This window comes from Trichechus manatus, unplaced genomic scaffold (genome assembly GCF_000243295.1).
Source record: "Trichechus manatus latirostris isolate Lorelei unplaced genomic scaffold, TriManLat1.0 scaffold00002, whole genome shotgun sequence".
Classification (NCBI taxonomy): domain Eukaryota; kingdom Metazoa; phylum Chordata; class Mammalia; order Sirenia; family Trichechidae; genus Trichechus; species Trichechus manatus.
The window spans coordinates 25,209,821-25,229,120 of record NW_004443938.1 but is presented as its reverse complement, the minus strand read 5'-3'; the positions used below and the strand labels follow the sequence as shown (position 1 = coordinate 25,229,120).

At 38.4% G+C, this 19,300-nt stretch overlaps 1 protein-coding gene across 1 annotated transcript in view; it reads left to right on the top strand.

The window, feature by feature from the left end:
• ADGB (androglobin) overlaps positions 1 to 19,300 on the top strand; it is a 213,365-nt gene that overhangs the window by 96,916 nt on the left and 97,149 nt on the right. The window contains exons 13-17 of the mRNA XM_023729236.1: positions 148 to 328; positions 769 to 832; positions 12,535 to 12,637; positions 16,237 to 16,378; positions 17,851 to 17,965. Coding sequence (XP_023585004.1) covers positions 148 to 328; positions 769 to 832; positions 12,535 to 12,637; positions 16,237 to 16,378; positions 17,851 to 17,965 — 605 coding nt within the window. The remainder of the gene's footprint in view (positions 1 to 147; positions 329 to 768; positions 833 to 12,534; positions 12,638 to 16,236; positions 16,379 to 17,850; positions 17,966 to 19,300) is intronic.

Genomic DNA, 19,300 nt, shown 5'->3' with positions numbered 1-19,300 from the left:
GCATGTACTAAACAATTGTCTCAGCAAACATTTTCCTAAAAATAGACTTTCATATTTGAGCCCCCATCTATAACTTTCCATATTTTAGTAGCTTTTTATTTAACAACAGAGGTGTGTTTGACATGTTTGTGCTTCTACTGTGCACAGACGAACAAACAGACCTTGGACTGAGTGACCCATCACATCCACCTGAAGGAATGAGTTACCAAGATTTTGTCACACAGATGGCAGCAATACAAGATAAATCGCAGGAAGAGTTTACATCAATAAATACCACTGTTTCTAAAGAAATATGGTTAGATTATGAAGACTTCTGTGTATGCTTTCAGTAAGTATAAATAAATACTTAGTTTTGTATGTTTCATACAGTGGTTATGTACACCATTAATTTTTAGCTATCATTCAAGAGAGTTAAATCAATATTAGCCTGATGTCGGTATAATATCAAACAAAAGTTTTAAAGAGGAAAAATGAGTGAGTTGATTGTCTGCATAACACCTTAATAGACAAACCAATCTCAGTCCAGTTTCAGCTTCTCCTCAAAGACTCGTTTGGTGATTAAGATGCAGGAAATTTTTTCACTTACGATCATTCGACCATTTTTGTCCATTTAAGGCAACTCACTCAACAATATGGTTGTTATTATTTTGTAACTTTCCTCTCTCTTCACCTTGTTATGCCTATAATTATTTGATTCTAAGCAAATTAACATGCAGTACTAGACCATTGAGTACAATGACAATAACCTGTTATAAATATTTTTTTCAGGAATATATATATTTTCCATAAGCCAAGCTCATATTGTCTTAACTTTCAGAAAACAGAATTTAAGGTAAATATATTTTTGTTTATATGTATATAGAGAGGTAGATATATCTCTTTCCCTAGGGACATTTATGATTTAAATTTTAGAGTCATGTTAGTGCATAGTGCCTTCAAATTTCTCAAGCATTTCTAAGCTTGTAACAATTATATTTAAAAAAAATTAATTATTATGATCATTGTCTGATTTTGAAGCCTGTGCCTTTTCTACTAGGTACACCTTTAGAAGAAGCAGATAAGTGGCCCTAAAGCTAGATTTCCTGGTTTTGAATCCAGGCTCCAACATTTACTCTATGTGAGACGCTAAGAAAGTTATTTCAGTTCTGTTTGCCTCAGTTTCCTCATCTATGATATGGGGGTAATATGAGGTCTACACCATCCACACCACCACCACCCATTGCCGTCAAGTCGATTCCTACCCATAGCAATCCTATAGGACAGAGTAGAACTGCCCCATAGGGTTTCCAAGGAATGCCTGGTGGATTTGAACTGCTCACCTTTTGGTTAGCAGCCGAACTTTTAACGACTATGCCACCAGGGTTTCCATCTACACCATAAAGTTGGGAAATAAATGAGATAATGTATGTAAAACACTTAGAAGAATGCCTCTTACTTAGTAAGTGATAATAAATGTTAGCTGCCATTATTAAACGCAGTTTGCTTATGAGTTTTTGTTGTAAATCATCATCTAGATAGATAGATATAGATGTGTGTGTGGTAAAATGACTAACTGTTCTTTCTTCTGATCCTGTTTTTATAAAGTGATAGTAAATGCAGATTTGTTTTTTCCTTTAAAAATTCCAGCTTGGCAAAATGAAACGATGACATTCCACATATGAGTTTCTTTGTTCCCCTGATTTTTTTTTTTGGAACATCAATGGTGTGAGAAAACCAAAACTTTGTCTTGGAGGAGATTGGAGCCCACACTTAATGTCTTTTGATATGACCAGAAAAAGTGGATTGGCTGTGGTCGGAGGCCTGGGCTCCTCACTTTAGTGATCACAGATGCTGCCAGCTGAGGCTGCTGCAGAGACAGCCGGGGGTATGGGAGCCTGAGGCGGTCCTTAGCACACTTCATAGCTGCTTTGCTGATGCTCAGCGTGACGATGGCATCAGGGCATCTGTGTGGCATTCAGGACCACATTTCAGCCCCTTTTCGAACTCTAAATAATGACCAGAAACAAGCTCTGTGCAGACATTCCTCCTCAGGCATGCATACTGGACTGGCAAGTCCAGGCTCCTTCAGATTTTTAGATAGTGAATATTTGAAACAATTGTCTCTACCCCAGTGTCTTAGTCATCTAGTGCTGCTATAATAGAAATACCACAAGTGGATGGCTTTAACAAAGAGAAATTTATTCTCCCACAGTCTAGGAGGCTAGAAGTCCAAATTCAGGGTACCGGGTCCAGGGGAAGGCTTTCTTTCTCTGTCAGCTCTGGGGGAAGATCCTTGTCATCAATCTTCTCCTGCCTAGGAGCTCCTCAGCACAGAGACCCTGGGTCGAAAGGACACGCTCACCTCCTGGTTCTTCATTCTTGGTGATAGGAGGTCTCCCTGTCTCTCTGCTGGCTTTCCTGTCCCCTCCTGCCTTCTCACCCTTGCCCCTAGGCTAGTGTGCCCATTTGGTCTCATTGTGTTTTATGGACCTATCTGATCTTTGGCTGAGGGGTGAATCTCAGGAGTGACTTCATTACTAAGCTATAAGGATGTCCAGGGGCCGTATTCTCGAGGTTTCTCCAGTCTCTGTCAGACCAGTAAGTCTGTTTTTTTTTTTTTTTTTGTGAGTTAGAATTTCGTTGTACATTTTTCTCCAGCTCTGCCCAGGACCCTCTATTGTGGACACAGTCTGGTGGAGGCTGTGGTACTTGTGGTGCATTAGACCTTTGAACTAATCTTTCCCTTATGTCTTTGGTTTTCTTCTTTCTCCCTTGCCCCAGATGGGCAAGCTTTTAAGACCCCAGACGCTATGCAGCCAAGTAGTATGTAGAACAATTTTCTTTATGAACTTTGTTATGCCAGTTGAGCTAGATGTTCCTCAAGACCATGGTCCCCAGAGCCCTCAGCCCAGTAATTTGATCCCTCAGGGAGTTTGGATGTGTCTAAGGAGCTTCCATGACCTTGCCTTGGACAAGCTGTGCTGCCTTTCCCTGTATTGTATACTATCTTACCCTTTACCAAAGTTACCACTTATCTATTGTCTATTTAGTGTTTTTCCCTCCCATTCCTTCCCTCCCTCATAACCATAAAAAATTTTATTTTTTTGTGTAAAACTTTCCATGACTTTTTATAGTAGTGGTCTCATACAATATTTGTCCTTTTGTGATTGACTTATTTCACTCAGCATAATGCCCTCCAGATTCTTCCATGTTGTGAGAGGCTTTGCAGATTCATCATTGTTCTTTATTGTTGTGTAGTATTCCATTGTGTGTATGTACCATAGTTTGTTTGTACATTAATCTGTTGTTGGGCACCTAGGTTGTTTCCATCTTCTTGCTATTGTGAATAACGCTGCAATAAACATGCATGTGCGTATGTCTGTTCATGTAATGGCTCTTATTTCTCCAAGATATATTTTTAGGAGTGGAGTTGCTGGATCATATGTTATTTCTATTTCTAGCTGTTTAAGGAAGCACTGGATCATTTTCCAAAACGGTTGTACCATTTTGCATTCCCACCAGCAGTGCATAAGAGTTCCAGTTTCCCCACAGCCTCTCCAACATTTGTTATTTTCTGTTTTTTTGATTCGGGGCGAGATGGTACTTCATTGTGGTTTTGATTTGCATTTTTCTAATAGCTAGTGATTGCGAGCATTTCCTCATGTATCTGTCAGCCGCTTGAATGTCGTCTTCGGTGAAATGTCTGTTCGTATCCTTTGCCCATTTTTGATTGGATTATTTGTCTTTTTGTTGAAGTGTTGAATTTTCCTATAGATTTTAGAGATTAGGTCTTTGTCAGATTTGTCATAGCCAAAATTTTTTTCCCCATTCTGTAGGCTCTCTTTTTACTGTTTTGGTGAAATATTTGATGAGCTAAGTGTTTAATTTTTAGAAGATCCAACTTATCCAGCTTATCTTCTGATGTTTTGTGTATTGTTAATTATAGTTTGTATCCTATTAATGCCGTGTATTAGGGCCTCTAGCACTGACTCTATTTTTTCTTCTATGACCTTTATAGCTTTTGGTTTTTATGGTGGTTAAAATTGTGTGTCAACTTCGCTGACCATGATTCTCAGTGTTTATATGTGATCACTGCCATGATTGAATCTGCTGTAAGTAGCCAAGCAGTTGAAATGGAGTCTTCTTGCGGATGCGGCCGGCATCCGAATATAAGCAGACATTCTGGCTTTTTGCCCGCTGTGGATCCCGCAGCTGCCTCCTGTTCATCTGACCTCCGATTCCTTGGACTTGAACTATCAGCTTATCTACCGATCTTGAGATTCATTGATCTTCACAGCCTGGCTGCCTCCTGTTCATCTGACCTCGAGTTCTTGGGACTTGAGCTATCAGCTTATCTGTTGATCTTTGGTATTTGCTGATCTTCACAGCCTGTGAGGGAAGCCCTGCTCTCCGACCTGCTGGTCTTGGGTCAGACCCTGTGGCCACATGAATTGGGAGAAGCCTCTATCCTAATCCACAGACTTGGGACATTCCAGCCTCTGCCATTACGTGAGCTGTTTCTTTGATATAAATCTTCTTTATGTATATTTGTTTGCTTTACTAGTTTTGCTTCTCTAGAGAACCCAGCCTAAGACAAAATTTGGTACCGAGAGAGTGGGGTGCTGCTGTAACAGATACCTAAAATGTGGAAGCAGTTTTGAAACTGAATGGATAGAGGACCAGTAGCAGCAGAGAGCTAGCAGCAGCAGAATCAGGAGACTGATGCGAGATGGCACTGGAGCTGACCCATGGAGTCAGAGAGCTGAGTGTCTGTGTGCAGGAGGCGTCCTGGTGGAGTGGGTTGCCTCTGGGCACTTACTGATGAAGCTAGGCTTGCCAACCCACAGAGCGAGAGACCTGAGTGGCTGTGTGCAGGAGGCTTCCTGGCAGAGTTGGGTGCCTCTGGGCACTTATTGGTGAAGCTAGGCTTGCCAACCCATGGAGTGAGAGAGCTGAGTGCCTGTGTGCAGGAGGCTTCCTGGCAGAGTGGGGTGCCTCCAGGCACTTATCGGTATAGCTACAGAGCTTTGGAACACTTGAAGTAGCAGGGCAGATGTGGGTGTGAGGCCCGAGGGCTGAGAGGCCAAGAAACCAGGAAGCAGAAACTGAAGAGACAAGGAACACAAGAAGCCAAGCTGCCTCAGGCTCAAACGGTTTGCCCACGACCTCTAGGGTTTCAAAGGGTGGAGCCATGGTCTCTGTTGTTTCTAAGGGTGGAGTTGCCACTCAGATGGACTAGCAGAATGGGGCTGTCTAAAGCCGAGGGAGCAGAATTGCTGTCCCAGTGAGCCTGGAAGGTGGAGCTGAAGCCCAGCGGCGAGGGGCCTCCACTCAGAATCTGCAGAGTGTGGCCAATACCTAGAGGCTGGAGGGCAGGCCCATTGTGTAAATTATCTCAGAGAACAGAGGATTATTTTCAAAGCCTTGAGGACTAATGTAATGTGTTCTGCTGACTTGCTTGGTGCCTGTTATCCCTTCTATTCCTCTAGTTTTTCCCATTTGTAGTGGAAACATCTAGCTTGTGCCTGTTTTGTCATTGTACGTTTGGAAACAGATAACTTGTATTCTAGATTTCACAGATGAAGAGGAATTTTTGGGTTTTGGACTTGGAGTTAAGACTTTTGCTATGATATGATGGGGTGAATATGTTTTGCATGTTGCAAGGATGTAATTTTTTTGGGGGCCAAAGGGTGGAATGTCATGAATTGAATTGTGTCCCCCCAAAATGTGTAATTTTTTGGGGGGCCAAAGGGTGGAATGTCATGAATTGAATTGTGTCTCCCAAAAATGTGTCAACTTGATTGGGCCATGATTCCCAGTATTGTGTGGTTGTCCTCCATTTTGTGATTATAATTTGATATTAAAGAGGATTAGGGTGGGATTGTAATACCCTTACCCTGGTTACATCCCTGAGCCAATGTAAAGGCAGTTTCCCTGGAGTGTGGCCTACACCACCTTTTATCTCTCAATAAATAAAAAGGAAAGGGAAGCAAGCAGGGAGTTGGGGACCTCATACCACGAAGAAAGCAGTGCCTGGAGCAGAGCGCATCCTTTGGACCCGTGGTTCCTGCACGGAGAAGCTCCTAGTCCAGGAGAAGACTGATGATAAGAACCTTCCTCCAAAGCCAACAGAGAAAGCCTTCTCCTGGAAGTGATACCTTGAATTTGGACTCGTAGCCTACTAGACTGTGAGAGAATATATTTCTCTTTGTTAAAGCCATCCGCTTGTGGTATTTCTGTTATAGCGGCACTGGATTACTAAGACAGTTTTATATTGAGGTCTTGATTTATTTGAATTAGTTTGTGTATGATGTGAGGTATAGGTCCTGTTTCATTTTTTTGCAGATGGAAATCCAGTTTTGCCGGCGCTATTTGTTAAAAAGACTGTCTTTTTCCCATTTGATGGACTTTGGGCCTTTGTTGAAGATCAGGTGACTGTAGGTGGATGGATTTATATCTGGGTTCTCAATTCTATTCAATTGGTCAATGTGTCTGTCATACCAGTGTCAGGCTGTTTTGACTACCATAGCTGTATAGTGTGTTCTCAGGTCAAGTAGTGTGAGTCCTCCTACTTTATTCTTCTTCAGTAATGCTTTACTTATCTGGGGCCACTTTCCTTTCCATATAAAGTTAATGATTAGTTTTTCCATTTCTTTAAAGCATGCTGTTGGTATTTGGATCAGGTTTGCATTGTATTTGTAGATTGCCTTGGGTAGAATTGATATTTTCACAATATTGAGTCTGCCTATCCATGAGCATGGTATGTTTTTTCGTTTATGTAGATCTCTTTTGATTTCTTGCAGTAGCATTTTGTAGTTTTCTTTGTAGAGGTCTTTCATATTCCTGGTTAGATTTATTCCTAAGTATTTTATTTTTTTAAGGGCTATTATAGATTGTATTGTTTTCCTGATTTCTTTTTTATAGTTCTTTTTATTGGTGTGTAGGAATCCAACTGATTTTTGTATGTTTATCCTATATCCTGCTACTCTACTGAATCTTTCTGTTAGTTCCAGTAGTTGTCTTGTGGAGTCTTTTGGGTTTTCTGTGTGTAGTATCATATCATCTGCAAATAGGGACAGTTTTACTTCTTCCTTACCAACTTGGATGCCTGTATTTCTCTTCCTTGACTGATTACGCTAGCTAGGACTTCTGGCACAGTGTTAAACAGGAGTGGTGATAAAGGGCATCCTTATCTTGTTCCTTTTCTCAAGGGGAATGTTTTCAGCCTCTCTTCATTAAGAATGATCTTGGCTGTTGGTTTTGCATATGTGCCCTTTATTATGTTGAGGAATTTCCCTTCTATACCTGTTCTGTTGAGAGTTTTCATCAGGAATCGGTGTTGGACTTTGTCAAACACCTTTTCTGTGTCAACTGATATGATCATGTGATTCTTTTCTTTTGTTTATATGGTGGATTACGTTGATTGATTTTCTAACGTTGAACTATCCTTGCATACCTAGTATAAATCCCACTTGGTCGTGGTGTATTATTATTTTTGATATGATGTTGAATTTTATTGGCTAAAATTTTGTTGAGAATTTTTGCATCTATATTATGAGAGATATTGGTATGTAATTTTATTTTTTGTGGTGTCTTTGCCTAGTTTCGATATCAGGGTTATGCTGGCTTCATAGAATGAATTTGAAAGTATCCCTTCCTTTTTTGTGTTCTGAAATAGTTTGAGTGGTACTGGTGTAAGCTCTTCTCTGAATGTTTGATAGAATTCTCCAGTGAAGCCATCTGGGCCAGGGCTTTTTTTTTTTTCTTTTAGCTTTTTAATCTCTTCTGTTGTTATGGGTTTGTTCAGATTTTCAACTTCAGTTTATGTTAGTTAAGGCAGGTAGTGTGCTACTAGAAATTTGTCCATATCCTCTAGGTTTTCATATTTGTTGGAGTATAGTTTTTCATAGTACTCTGTTATGATCCCTTTTATTTCAGTCAGGTCTGTTGTACTGTCCCCCGTTTCATTTTTTATTTAGGTTATTTGCATTGTCTCCTGTTTTTCTTTTGTCAGTTTGGCCAATGGTTTGTTGATTGTGTTGATCCTTTCAAAGAACCAACTTTTGGTTTTGTTGATTCTTTCTATTGTTTTTCTATTCTTTATTTCATTTACTTCTGCTCTGATCTTTATTATTTCCTTTCTTCTGGTGGCTGTGGGCTTCTTTTGCTGTTCTCTGTTTGTTTGAGTTGTCTAATGGTTTCATATTCTTTATTCTTTTCAGATGTGCGTATCCATTGGTATAAATTGACCTTTGACCACTGCCTTTGATATGTCCCAAAGATTTTAGTATGATGTGTTTTCATTCTCATTTGATTCTAGAAATTTTTCATTCTGTCTTTGATTTCTTCTATTACCCAGTGATTTTTAAGCAGGGCGTTAGTCAGTTTCTTCCTGTTTTTAATTTCTATTTTGATGGCATTGTGATCAGAAAAGATGCTTTGTGTTATCTCTGTGTTTTGGATTTTGTTGAGGGTTGCTTTGTGGCCTAAAATGTGGTCTATTCTGGAGAACATTCCATATGCTTGAAAAAGAATGTGTACTTTGCTGCTGTTGGGTGGAGTGCTCTATATGTGTGTATGAGGTCAAGTTGGTTGATTGTGACCTTTAGATCCTCTGTATCTTTGTTGAGTTTCTTTCTTGATGTTCTGTCCTCTACTGAGAGTGGTGTGTTGAAGTCTCTTACTGTTACTGTGGAACTGTCAATTGCTCTTTTCAATGCTGTTAGAGTTTGTTTTCTGTATTTTGGAGCCCTGTCGTTGGGTGCTTAGATATTTTTTATGGTTATGTCTTCATGATGGATTGTCCCTTTAATCATTATGTAATGCCCTTCTTTATCTCTTTATGATGATTTTATTTTAAAGTATATTTATCTGAGATTAGTATTGCCACTCCTGCTCTTTTTTGCTGGCTGTTTGCTTGATATATTTTTTTCCATCCTTTGATTTTTAATAAATTTAAGTCTTTGTTTCTAAGATGAGTCTCTTGTAGACAACATATTGATGGGTCCTGTTTTTTTATCCATTCTGTCACTCTCTGTCTCTTTATGAGTGTATTTAAGCCATTTAAGTTCAATGTGATTATTAATAGGTGTGAGTTTATTGCTGTCATTTTGTAGTGCTGACATTTTCTTTGTTCTTCTTATTCATCTGTTCTGAATTCCTTTTGTTTGTGTTTTGTTTTCATTTCTTTTGTTTTTGTAGATTTTGTGTTTACTGAGAGTATATTTTTATTCTTTATTTTGATTAGTAGGTTTGTCAACTTTCTTTGTGGTTAATTACCTCAAAATTTACCCATATATTTCTAAGTTTAAACCAGTGTTTTATTACTTGATAACTCCTTTACTTCCTCTCTATTTGAAAGTTCTATACCTACACCATTTATTCCCTCTTTTATTGTTCTGACATTGTCATTTACAGATTGATGTCTCTGGTTCCCTGTTGTAAATCTTTTAGCTTTGTTTTATCCTTGAGAGTTCATTATCTAGGTTAGGATGTAGCTGATACTGTCTTATGTGCTAGATTCAGGTTGTTGTCTGATGCTGTTTGTTCTCTAACCGAAAGACTCCCTTTAATAATTCTTACAAGTTTGGTTGGGTTTTTACATATTCCCTTAGTTTCTTCTTATCTGGAAGTGTCCTAATTTTGCCATCATATTTGAGTGACAGTTTTGCAGGATATATTATTCTTGGTTGGCAGGTTTTTTCTTTCAAGATTTTATGTATGTCATCCCATTGCCTTCTTGCCTGCATGATTTCTGCCGAGTAATCAGAGCTTAGTCTTCTTGTTTCCCCTCTGTATGTGACTTTTTGTTTTTCTCGAGATGCTCTCAGGATTCTTGCTTTGTTTTTGGTTTTAGTGAGTGTGATTATGATATGCCTTGGTGATTTTCTTTTGGGGTCATTCCTGTATGAGTTTGTTGAGCTTCTTGCATAGTTGGCTTTTCGTCTTTCATGATATTAGGGAAGTTTTCTGTCAGCAAATCTTCAATGACTCCCTGTGCATTCTGTTTTCTCTCCCTGTTCTGGAACTCTGATCACACGCAAATTTTTGCTTTTGATTGTATGCAACATTGTTCTCAGCGTTTCTTCATTTTTCTTCATTCTTGTCTGTAATTTTTCCTCAAACAAAGTGGTATCCAAGGATTTGTCTTCAATTTCACTGATCCTGTGTTCCATTGCTTCAGATTTGCTCCTAAAACCTTCTATTGCACTGTCCATTTCTGAAATCTTGTTGTTTATCTTTTGGGTTTCTGATGGCTGTTTTTGTATGATTTCTAGTTGTTTATTTGTTTTGACATTTTGTTCCTATAGTATTTTCCTGATTTCTTGCATTGTTTTGTCTGTCTTTTCTATATTTTTGTCTGTCTTTTCCATGATTTTGTCTATTTTTTCCTTATTTTTGTCTGCATTTTCCTTCATCTGTTGGAGAAGCCTGAAATGAATTCCCTATCAGGTAGTTCCAGTGGCTTTTCTTCTAAGAGAAGGTCATCTGGTATTTTATTTTGGTCACTTGCTGGAGCCATACTCTCCTGTTTTTTTTACATGTTTTGATATTGTTTGATATCTCTCGCTGGGTGGCATGGCACAGCCCGTCAGGAAGGGGTGGAGGCAGTGAAGGGCCTAGGTGGGAGGAAGAAGGAAAAGGAGAAGAGGAAAGATAAAGAAAATATAAAATGTGGTGTTGAGGTAGCTGGCCTTTGGGGATGGCACAGACCCGGGAAGCCCATGTTCCAGAGTGTCTCCAGCTGAGCGGTACAGTACAGCCTGCCAAGAAGTTGAGATGGTGCATGGGGCTGGATGGATGGGAGAGAGGAAAGGAGGGAAGGGAGAGGGAGAGGAGAAACAATGACCAAAAAAAAGACTAGAAAAACCAACCAAACAAACAAACAATAAATAAATAAATAAAATGGTGCTGAGGAAGCCAGTCAGTGATGGCGGCACAGACCTGGGGAGGCCGTGTGCAGTGACCCACCAATGGAGCTGTGCAGCAAGGCCCCTCCAGAAGGGGTGGGAGTGGCACACAAGGCTGGGTAGATGGGGAAAAGGAAAGGAGAGAGAAGATACATTAAAAAAAAGCAGAAGAAGAAGAAAAAAGAACAAAGCAAAAAACCAAAAAATCACAACCCATCAAGAAGGGGAGGAGATGGCATACAGGACTAGCTGGGTGGGAGAAAGGGTAGGAAGGAAGGGAGAGAGAGAAAAGCAACAAAAAAAAGCCAAAAAGAAAAAAAATCTCAAAAAACAAACAAAAATACTGACAACATAAAACACAAACCTAAAAAGCACAATCTGTCAAGAAGGGGAGGGGATGGCACATGGGACTAGAGAAGCAACAAAAAAAAGAAAAAAAAATAGGGCTAGAGGGGCCTTCAGTGGGAGGGGAGTGGACCCCAGCAGCATTGAGCTATTGTCTCTCCGGCTGAGCAACCATGGCCTGTTGGCAAGCAGCTGTTGACTGTGTAGAGGGAAGACGTGTGGGGGATGGGAAATCACGTATCCCTGGTTACTGGGTGCTCTGTCTCCTGCTGAGAGCTCCATGGAGTTGCTTTCCTGTACTCCCTGTCTCTAGTTCTTTGGTGGCTATAGCCCAAGATGCCGAATCTGGGCAGCAGTGAGCTGGTATTTCTCTGGCCCAGTGACCGTGGCCTGTTGGCAAGTAGCCGAGGTCTCGTACAGGGAAGAAGGGTGTGGAGAGGGAAGATTCATGTCCTAACCAGGTGCTGTGTCTCCTGTTAGGAGCCCCATGAAATTGCCTTCCTGTACTCCCTATCTGAGTTGTTTGGTGGCTGTAGCCCGGGATGGTGAATTTGGCCATGTTAGCTGGTAGGGGACCTCCGCTCAGTAGCTCTCCTTGTTTTCTGTTCTCTGTCAGTTTCTTATTCCGTTCGGTGCTTACTTGAGTTCTTTATTCCTTCATTTGGTACTTAGGGTTCCAGGATTGATGTTTGTATCTGTTTTACTTAGTTTTTTGGGTCTTTGCTGCAGAGGGACATCATGGTGCTTCTATCTATAGCACCAGGTTGGCTATGCCTTGCAATTATTATATTTCTGAAGATTTTGAGGAAAGAAGAGAGTTTATATCACATACTACCCTGTAAAATAACTTACACCATCTCCGTTAGACATTGCACCAGTTTTACTCCATGGCCTCTCTGCCTATCAGGAGCCCGTTCTCTGAGCAGTGCTCAACTCTGGGCCCAGTCTCCTTTATTATCTCATTTCCAGAACAAGAATGTTCTTTTTCTTTACTCACGAAGAAGAGCTTTGACTCTCATATGGGCACCAGTCTGACACACAAGCCCTGCAGACGCAGCATCCATAGACTATTGCAAACATTCACCCAGTATTTTTTTCACATCATTGAACCTGAAACATAGTAAGTTATCTATAAATGTTAGGTATTTTAATATATTATTATTAAAATATAATATTATTATAATTATATATAATTATATATACATAATTATATATAATAATATTACAATATTATTACAAGTGGAAAATATGGCATTAGTGTGCTGTTAATGAGTATGATGATTGGCTTGATTTGTTGCAGTTCTCAGAGGAACGTGTTTCCTACCATCTATTTGTGGATAGTCTAAAACCGATTGAACTGCTGATTTGCTTTTCTGCATTGGTTCGCTGGGGAGAATCTGGAGGTAAGAAGACTATGAGAAAATGACAGTCTTAAAGCTCAACTCACTTTCAGGTTAGGGGAAATGTGATAATAAGGTTTTTAGGCTCTGAATGAAGGCATTTATACCACCTTGTACCACCTCTTATTCCTCAGACATCAAGGATTATGCCCAGTCTTGCCACCTCCACCTCCACTTCTTTGACACACCTAGTCATTCCATTTTTCTTTCCATCTATACATTGCATCATTCACAATCTTTCAAAATCTATCAAAAAACATAGATGCTTTCTTTTTTGATTTGACAGCTTCAAAGATCTTTTCTTCCATCCCACTGTGACCCCCTTGTTTCATGAGTATACTTTAGGTATTATTGTTACCAAACTGCATTATCTTAATCACGTCAATTTCAAGCACCCCACTCTCCAGTTCATTTTCTCTAGAAGTCCATTCCTATAATTCTTGGACTCCACTGCAACCACCTTCTATTGATCCTACCACTTTTTCTATATCACTTTCCTCGTGTCTTTATTTCTCTCATTTGAAAGATAGTTTCTACTTCTGTGATGCATCACTATGATTATATCCTTGCATATACCCTCAACACTCTTGCCCTTCTTACCCTCTCATCTTACTTTTCTGGAAGAATCCCAGTTATGATTAAACTATACTCTGGGCCTAACCTATGATTGCATCAGAGTGGCTGAATTTGATTGGAGAAACAAACACAACAACAACCAGAACAGCAAAACAAATCGTATCTGCCAGGCCCACATTAATGACCACAGATCTCAAAAAGGCCCTTATTAAGCACTGCCAGCATTGCCCTGTAGGGTCACTATGAGTTGGAATCAACTTGACAATGGCGAGTCTGGTTTGGTTTTTTAACATTGCTCTAGTCACTCTCCCACTCTCAGAGAGGACTATTTCAAAACTCTTAAGTCTTCTCAGAATCTGTGACTTTCTCTCTCTCTCTCTGCCTCTCTATGTATCTCCAACACCTGCTCTCATCCTCATTCTCTGATGGCCTTATTCCTGATTTCACTGAAGAGATAGAAGAAATCAGAAATTATCTACCTCATTTTCCCATAATGAACTCTTCTAAACTCTAGTCTGCCTTCCCTTCTGTTCAGCATCCTAATATGCCAAATTGCCTCTGATCTTAAAACAAATGAATAAAAACATCTCCTGACCCCAGCTACCATCTTATTTCTCTAGTCTATAGAAAACTTCTTGCATTGATGTAAATTCTGGTTTTGTCTACTTTTTATCTCCCAATCTCTTTACCTTTAATATTATAAGTGATTTATTTTACATGGTAACATATTTACACATTCCAGCACAGAAATTCAAAAAAGTACAAATGATATTCAGTGAAAAGTATTTTTTTCTCCCAACACTTGTTGGCCAACCACATAGGTCTCTTCCATAGAAGCAAGCTCTATTAGCATTTCTTGTGTATTCTTCAAGATTGACTAAACATAAAGACAAATGGTGACATATGTCTTGAATTTTAAAATTATCTCATATTAACTTTTGTAACTTTTTTGGTTCTATTGTTCATGTTTAAATTGTTACTGTATCTGAAATTATGTTGTAAATGTGATATACAAATCCAGTTTTTCTAGATTGCAATCAGTGTTCCTAATACATATATTAAGTTACTCATCTTTTGCCACAATGATAATATCTTTATACATATACATATATATCTTTATGTACTTGGCTATGTGACGATATCTTTACCTATCTTTATGTACTTGGATATGTTACAGAACTTTTTTTTATGTCCCATTCATCTGTATCTTTATTATTTACTACTACCACACTTTTAATAGCTGTAGATATGTTTAAGTACCTGAAAAGTCTAGCACTTCCCTCTGTTCCAATTTTCCAGAATTTTTCTGGCATTCTTTATTTCTTATTTTTCCTTATGAACACTTCTATTTGAACAGGTTTTAAACCATTTCAGATGTCATTTTCATTGGACATGCATTAAATTCTCAAAGGGACATTAACTTAGGGGATTAGGTTAGGTTCAGTGGTCCATTCTTTACTAATCCCCCTTTCCACTTTAGACTTTAACCCACACCATTCTGCTGAAACATCCCCAGGGTCAAATCTCATGGTCAAATTCTTGTCTTATTCAGTCATCTGATCCTGCTAATTACTCCTTTTTTTTTTTTTTTTTTTCTTTAAACATTATTTCGTCACTTGGCTTCTATACTCTTCTGATTATCCTTCCACCATTCTGTGGCCTCTTTCTGCCTTGCTCCGCTATACTCTTTTCTCCACGTATAAGCTAAAATAATCTTTGTAACTGTTAAAACTGATAAAGTTACTCCCCTGCTCAAAACCCTCCAGTGGCTTCCCATTGCATTAAGAATTCAATCTACTCCTGTTACCATACTGAATCTGGCCCTTGCCTCTATCTCCAATCTTATCCTTACCAGGTTCCCCCTTATCACACCACTCAGCCGTTCTGGTCTGGTCTGTTTGTGGTTCCTGTTTGTGCCTTGGGGTTATTGCAGTAGCCAGTCCAGTTTCCTAGAATGGTTTCACCTAGTACTTCGCACAGTTTGAATCTTCACTTCATTTAGATCTCTATTCAAAAGCTTTCTCTGACCAACTTTCTGAAATGCCTCAGTGCAAACACAAAACGCACACAAACCACTCTCTAGTTCCTTGCCCTATTTTGTTAAAGCCTTTATCTCTAACTCAGATTAACAGTACCTGGAACCTAAATATCTACTGAGTGCTTAATATTGAATGTCTTGCCCACATTGAGGGCAGGTAATTAGATTTTTTACCAAGATACCTCCAATATTTTAAGTGATGTCTGGCACCTAGTAGGTGGGCAGTAAATACTTCTTGAATAAGTAGACTCTCCAAAGTTTAGTGGTCTAACCTTAGTATGTCTATCTAACCAGTAGCTCTTAAGCTACCCCATGTGACCTAGAACATTTAATTCTATAAGCATGGAGACATTTTAGGTCATGCTATGGCCTTATATGTCCTCAGCTCAAGTGCTGTCTTGAAATAGGGTAAAACATATTTTGCCCTCAGTCAATGATGAAGAATAGTTATATTCTTTATTCATTTTTCAAGAAAAATTTGATACTGAAATTCATATATTGTGAATTACTTGCTATTTCTACACACAGTCAGCCCTCAGAATCAATGGCAAAAATTTGAATAAATAATGGGCTGTTTTGGCATTGCTTTGATGCTATCTTAGAGAAATATGTCACTTTCACAAATGTGGTATTTTCCCTCCTTTAATATTGCATCCAGAGGGATATTGTAATTATTGTCAGAGATAATGGAAGTGATGACATTCTACAATAAAATTTGCCTCTCTGTTCTCCTTTTCAAACATTTCCTTTCTTGGTTTCCTCACTTGAGAAGGTGATTGTCAGGATGAAACTAAAAATTACCTGGAGTAATTTCTACTGTTTTATGAGAATTTTAGAATATCTCTAACTCCCAAAATTTAAAATTTATTATTTATGTTGCTATTGAATCAAAAAAAAAAAAAAAATAGAAAAAGAAAAAGCAATACCAGAGAAGTAACTATACTCTCAAATGAATTTTTAATTCTTTTTTCTTTTACTTTTCCTAAAGCCTTAACAAAAGACAGTCCTTCCATAGAGCCTGGACTACTTATAGCTGAAATGCCTTCTTGGAAATCTCTGAAGGCACGCAACCTTCTTGTGAAGATTCATACATATGCTACCAAGGCCACAATGGTTCGCCTGCCTGTTGGGTATGTGGTGGCTTATTTTTTTCCCATTCTAAGAATTTGTGGAGCTTTATAAACTATTGATTACTAAAGAATTAAACAATATGGTCTCTAGAGTATTGTATCCTGAAGTGATTTCACAAGCATATGATACTTGAGACAAATACTTCCATGAACAACTAAATTGAAAAAATCCTGTTCACTGAATTCCCTTTTGGAAAACCCATAATTATCAAAGATTCTGGGAATTTCATTAGTAAGGAATACTGTTTAAACTTGCTTACCCCAACATTTCCTAAAATTAGATAAAGAATCGCTTTTACTTGTAACTCTCATTATATTCCTTAGCAAGAACTGTGATTTTATTTAAATACAGATTAAGAAACCTAGCATTTCCCCCTACCAATCTATATTGTTTTATTGTTGTAAAAATATACATAACACAACATTTGGCCATTCAACATTGTTTCTGATATACAATTTATTGATTGATCAATCACATTAATCATGTTGTGAAACCACTGCCCATAATTGTTGACAAATTTCCCAGTTTACTTATAATTTGTTTTTGTTAGATTTTTTTTTAATTAAAAGAAAACTGGCTGAACACATCACATTTTTCATATTAAAGAGAGTATGTATATCAAAACATTTATTTTGATAAATAAAATTCAAAATATTACTTCCTATTTCATATGATATAAAGATTTCCACTTGATTTTTTTTCCAAGACCAAGTATACTTTTTCTCTCTGACCAATGAGAAGCTATAGCTTTTGTGTAAAAATTAAAACCTAAGAACCAAATAAAATGCTAAAATATTATATGCAGCATTCCTAGAAAATAGTAATTTAAAAACCTCAATATTTCTCACATCTGCCCTAAAATCTCTGGTATGGAGAAATTCTACCAGAAATCCAGTTACTGTGTCTGAGTGCCCGACTATGCTGACAACCAAGGACAGGGAAGTAATAGAGTCTTATATTCACATTTCCACCCAGAGGACCTAACCCATTAACATGTATGTTTTGAACATGTTCTACATGCTCAGTAACTGAGGGAAAACGAATGTTTCTGCTCTCAATGATACTGCATCCTGGAAGGAGATACATAATTTGTCAGAAAATGACTTTGAAATCACTTTGAAAACTACAAAGCCCTATACCAACATGAATTATTGTTGTTGTTAGGGAAAAATGAAGACTTGTCTTTAACAATGTGACTATAGTATATAGGAGATTTCTCCAGTGTGTGCAAGTTTGTCATTTAATGAAATTATTTTTGTCCTACATCATTATTAAAATAGAAACTCCGTGATCTCCAAGCATTCTTTCAGGGTGAAAATTCAAAGGTCTTTGTACTGTATGTGTTAAACAATTCAACTCTTTACTAATATTTGACTTAGTTTTAGCTCTAAGCGGTCATCAAGCAGCTAAGAGAGGCAAGTACTACAACAAAGGAAATCCTTGGTCCTCATATACTATCCATTCTCTTTAGGAGACACATGCTGCTCTTCACTGTCTATTCCCCAATAGGACATTCCGTACAGATCTGCAGCATGGTGAATTTTGTCGTTGGTGATGAAGATACTGTGCTGCCCAACTTTGAGCCGGTAAATATTTTAGTAACTGCATTAATAGTTTCTTTTTTTTTCATTCATAAATATGCAAATCTTTAAAATTTTGTTTTATTTTCAAAGATTTTAGACTAAAACATATTGCTATTTTTAATTCAATTTTACACAGATTTTACCTTATAAAACTATCAAGTATATCCTGCAAGAAATTCCCAAATGCAACCTGTATAATAAACAGCCTAAACTCTGTGGGGATACAAATGTGAAGTAATTTTTTTTTTGCCCGACAACCACCTTCATCTAATGAGTCCCCATTAACATCTGTTAACATCTCAGGTAGATCCCAGGTTGTTGTTATTAGGTGACGTCGAGCTGGTTCCAACTCATAGTGACACAACGTGACAGAGTAGAACTGCCCCATAGGGTTTTCTAGGATATAACCAAACCAAAAAAACCAAACCTGTTTCCCTCGAGTCAATTCTGACTTATAGTAACCCTATAGGATGCAGTAGAACTGCCTCAGAAAGTTTCCAAGGAGCACCTGGCAAATTCAAACGGCTGACTGTTTGGTTAGCAGCCGCAGCATGTAACCGCTACACCACCAGGGTTTCCTTCTGGGATGTAATCTTTACTTATTCAGTCTGTATGCTGAACAAATAATCTAAGAAGCCAGAATGTATGAAGAAGAACAGGGCATCAGGATTGGAAGAAGATTCATTAACAACCTGTGATATGCAGATGACACAACCTAGCTTGCTGAAAGTGAAGAGGACTTGAAGCACTTACTGAAGAAGATCAAAGACCACAGCCTTCGGTATGGATTACACCTCAACATAAAGAAAACAAAAAAACAATAAGCAACATCGAGATAAACAGAGAAAATATTGAAGTTGTCAAGGATTTCATTTTACTTGGATCCACAATCAACAACACCCATGGAAGCAGCAGTCAAGAAATCAAATGACACATTGAATTGGGCAAATCTGCTGCAATTAACTTTTAAGTGTTAAAAATCAAAGATGTCACTTTAAGTTCTAAGGTGTGCCTGACTCAAGCCATGGTGTTTTCAATCACCTCATATGCATGTGAAAGCTGGACAATGAATAAGGAAGACCGAAGAAGAATTGAAGCCTTTGAATTACAGTGTTGGTGAGGAACATTGAATATACCATAGAATTCCAAAAGAACGAACAAATTTGTCTTGGAAGAAGTATAGCCAGAATGCTCCTTAGAAGCAAGGATGGCGAGACTTCGTCTCATGTGCTTTGGACGTGTAATCAGGAGGGACCAGTCCCTGGAGAAGGACATCATGCTTGGTAAAGTAGAGGGTCAGCGAAAAAGAGGAAGACCCTCAAGGAGGTGGATTGACAC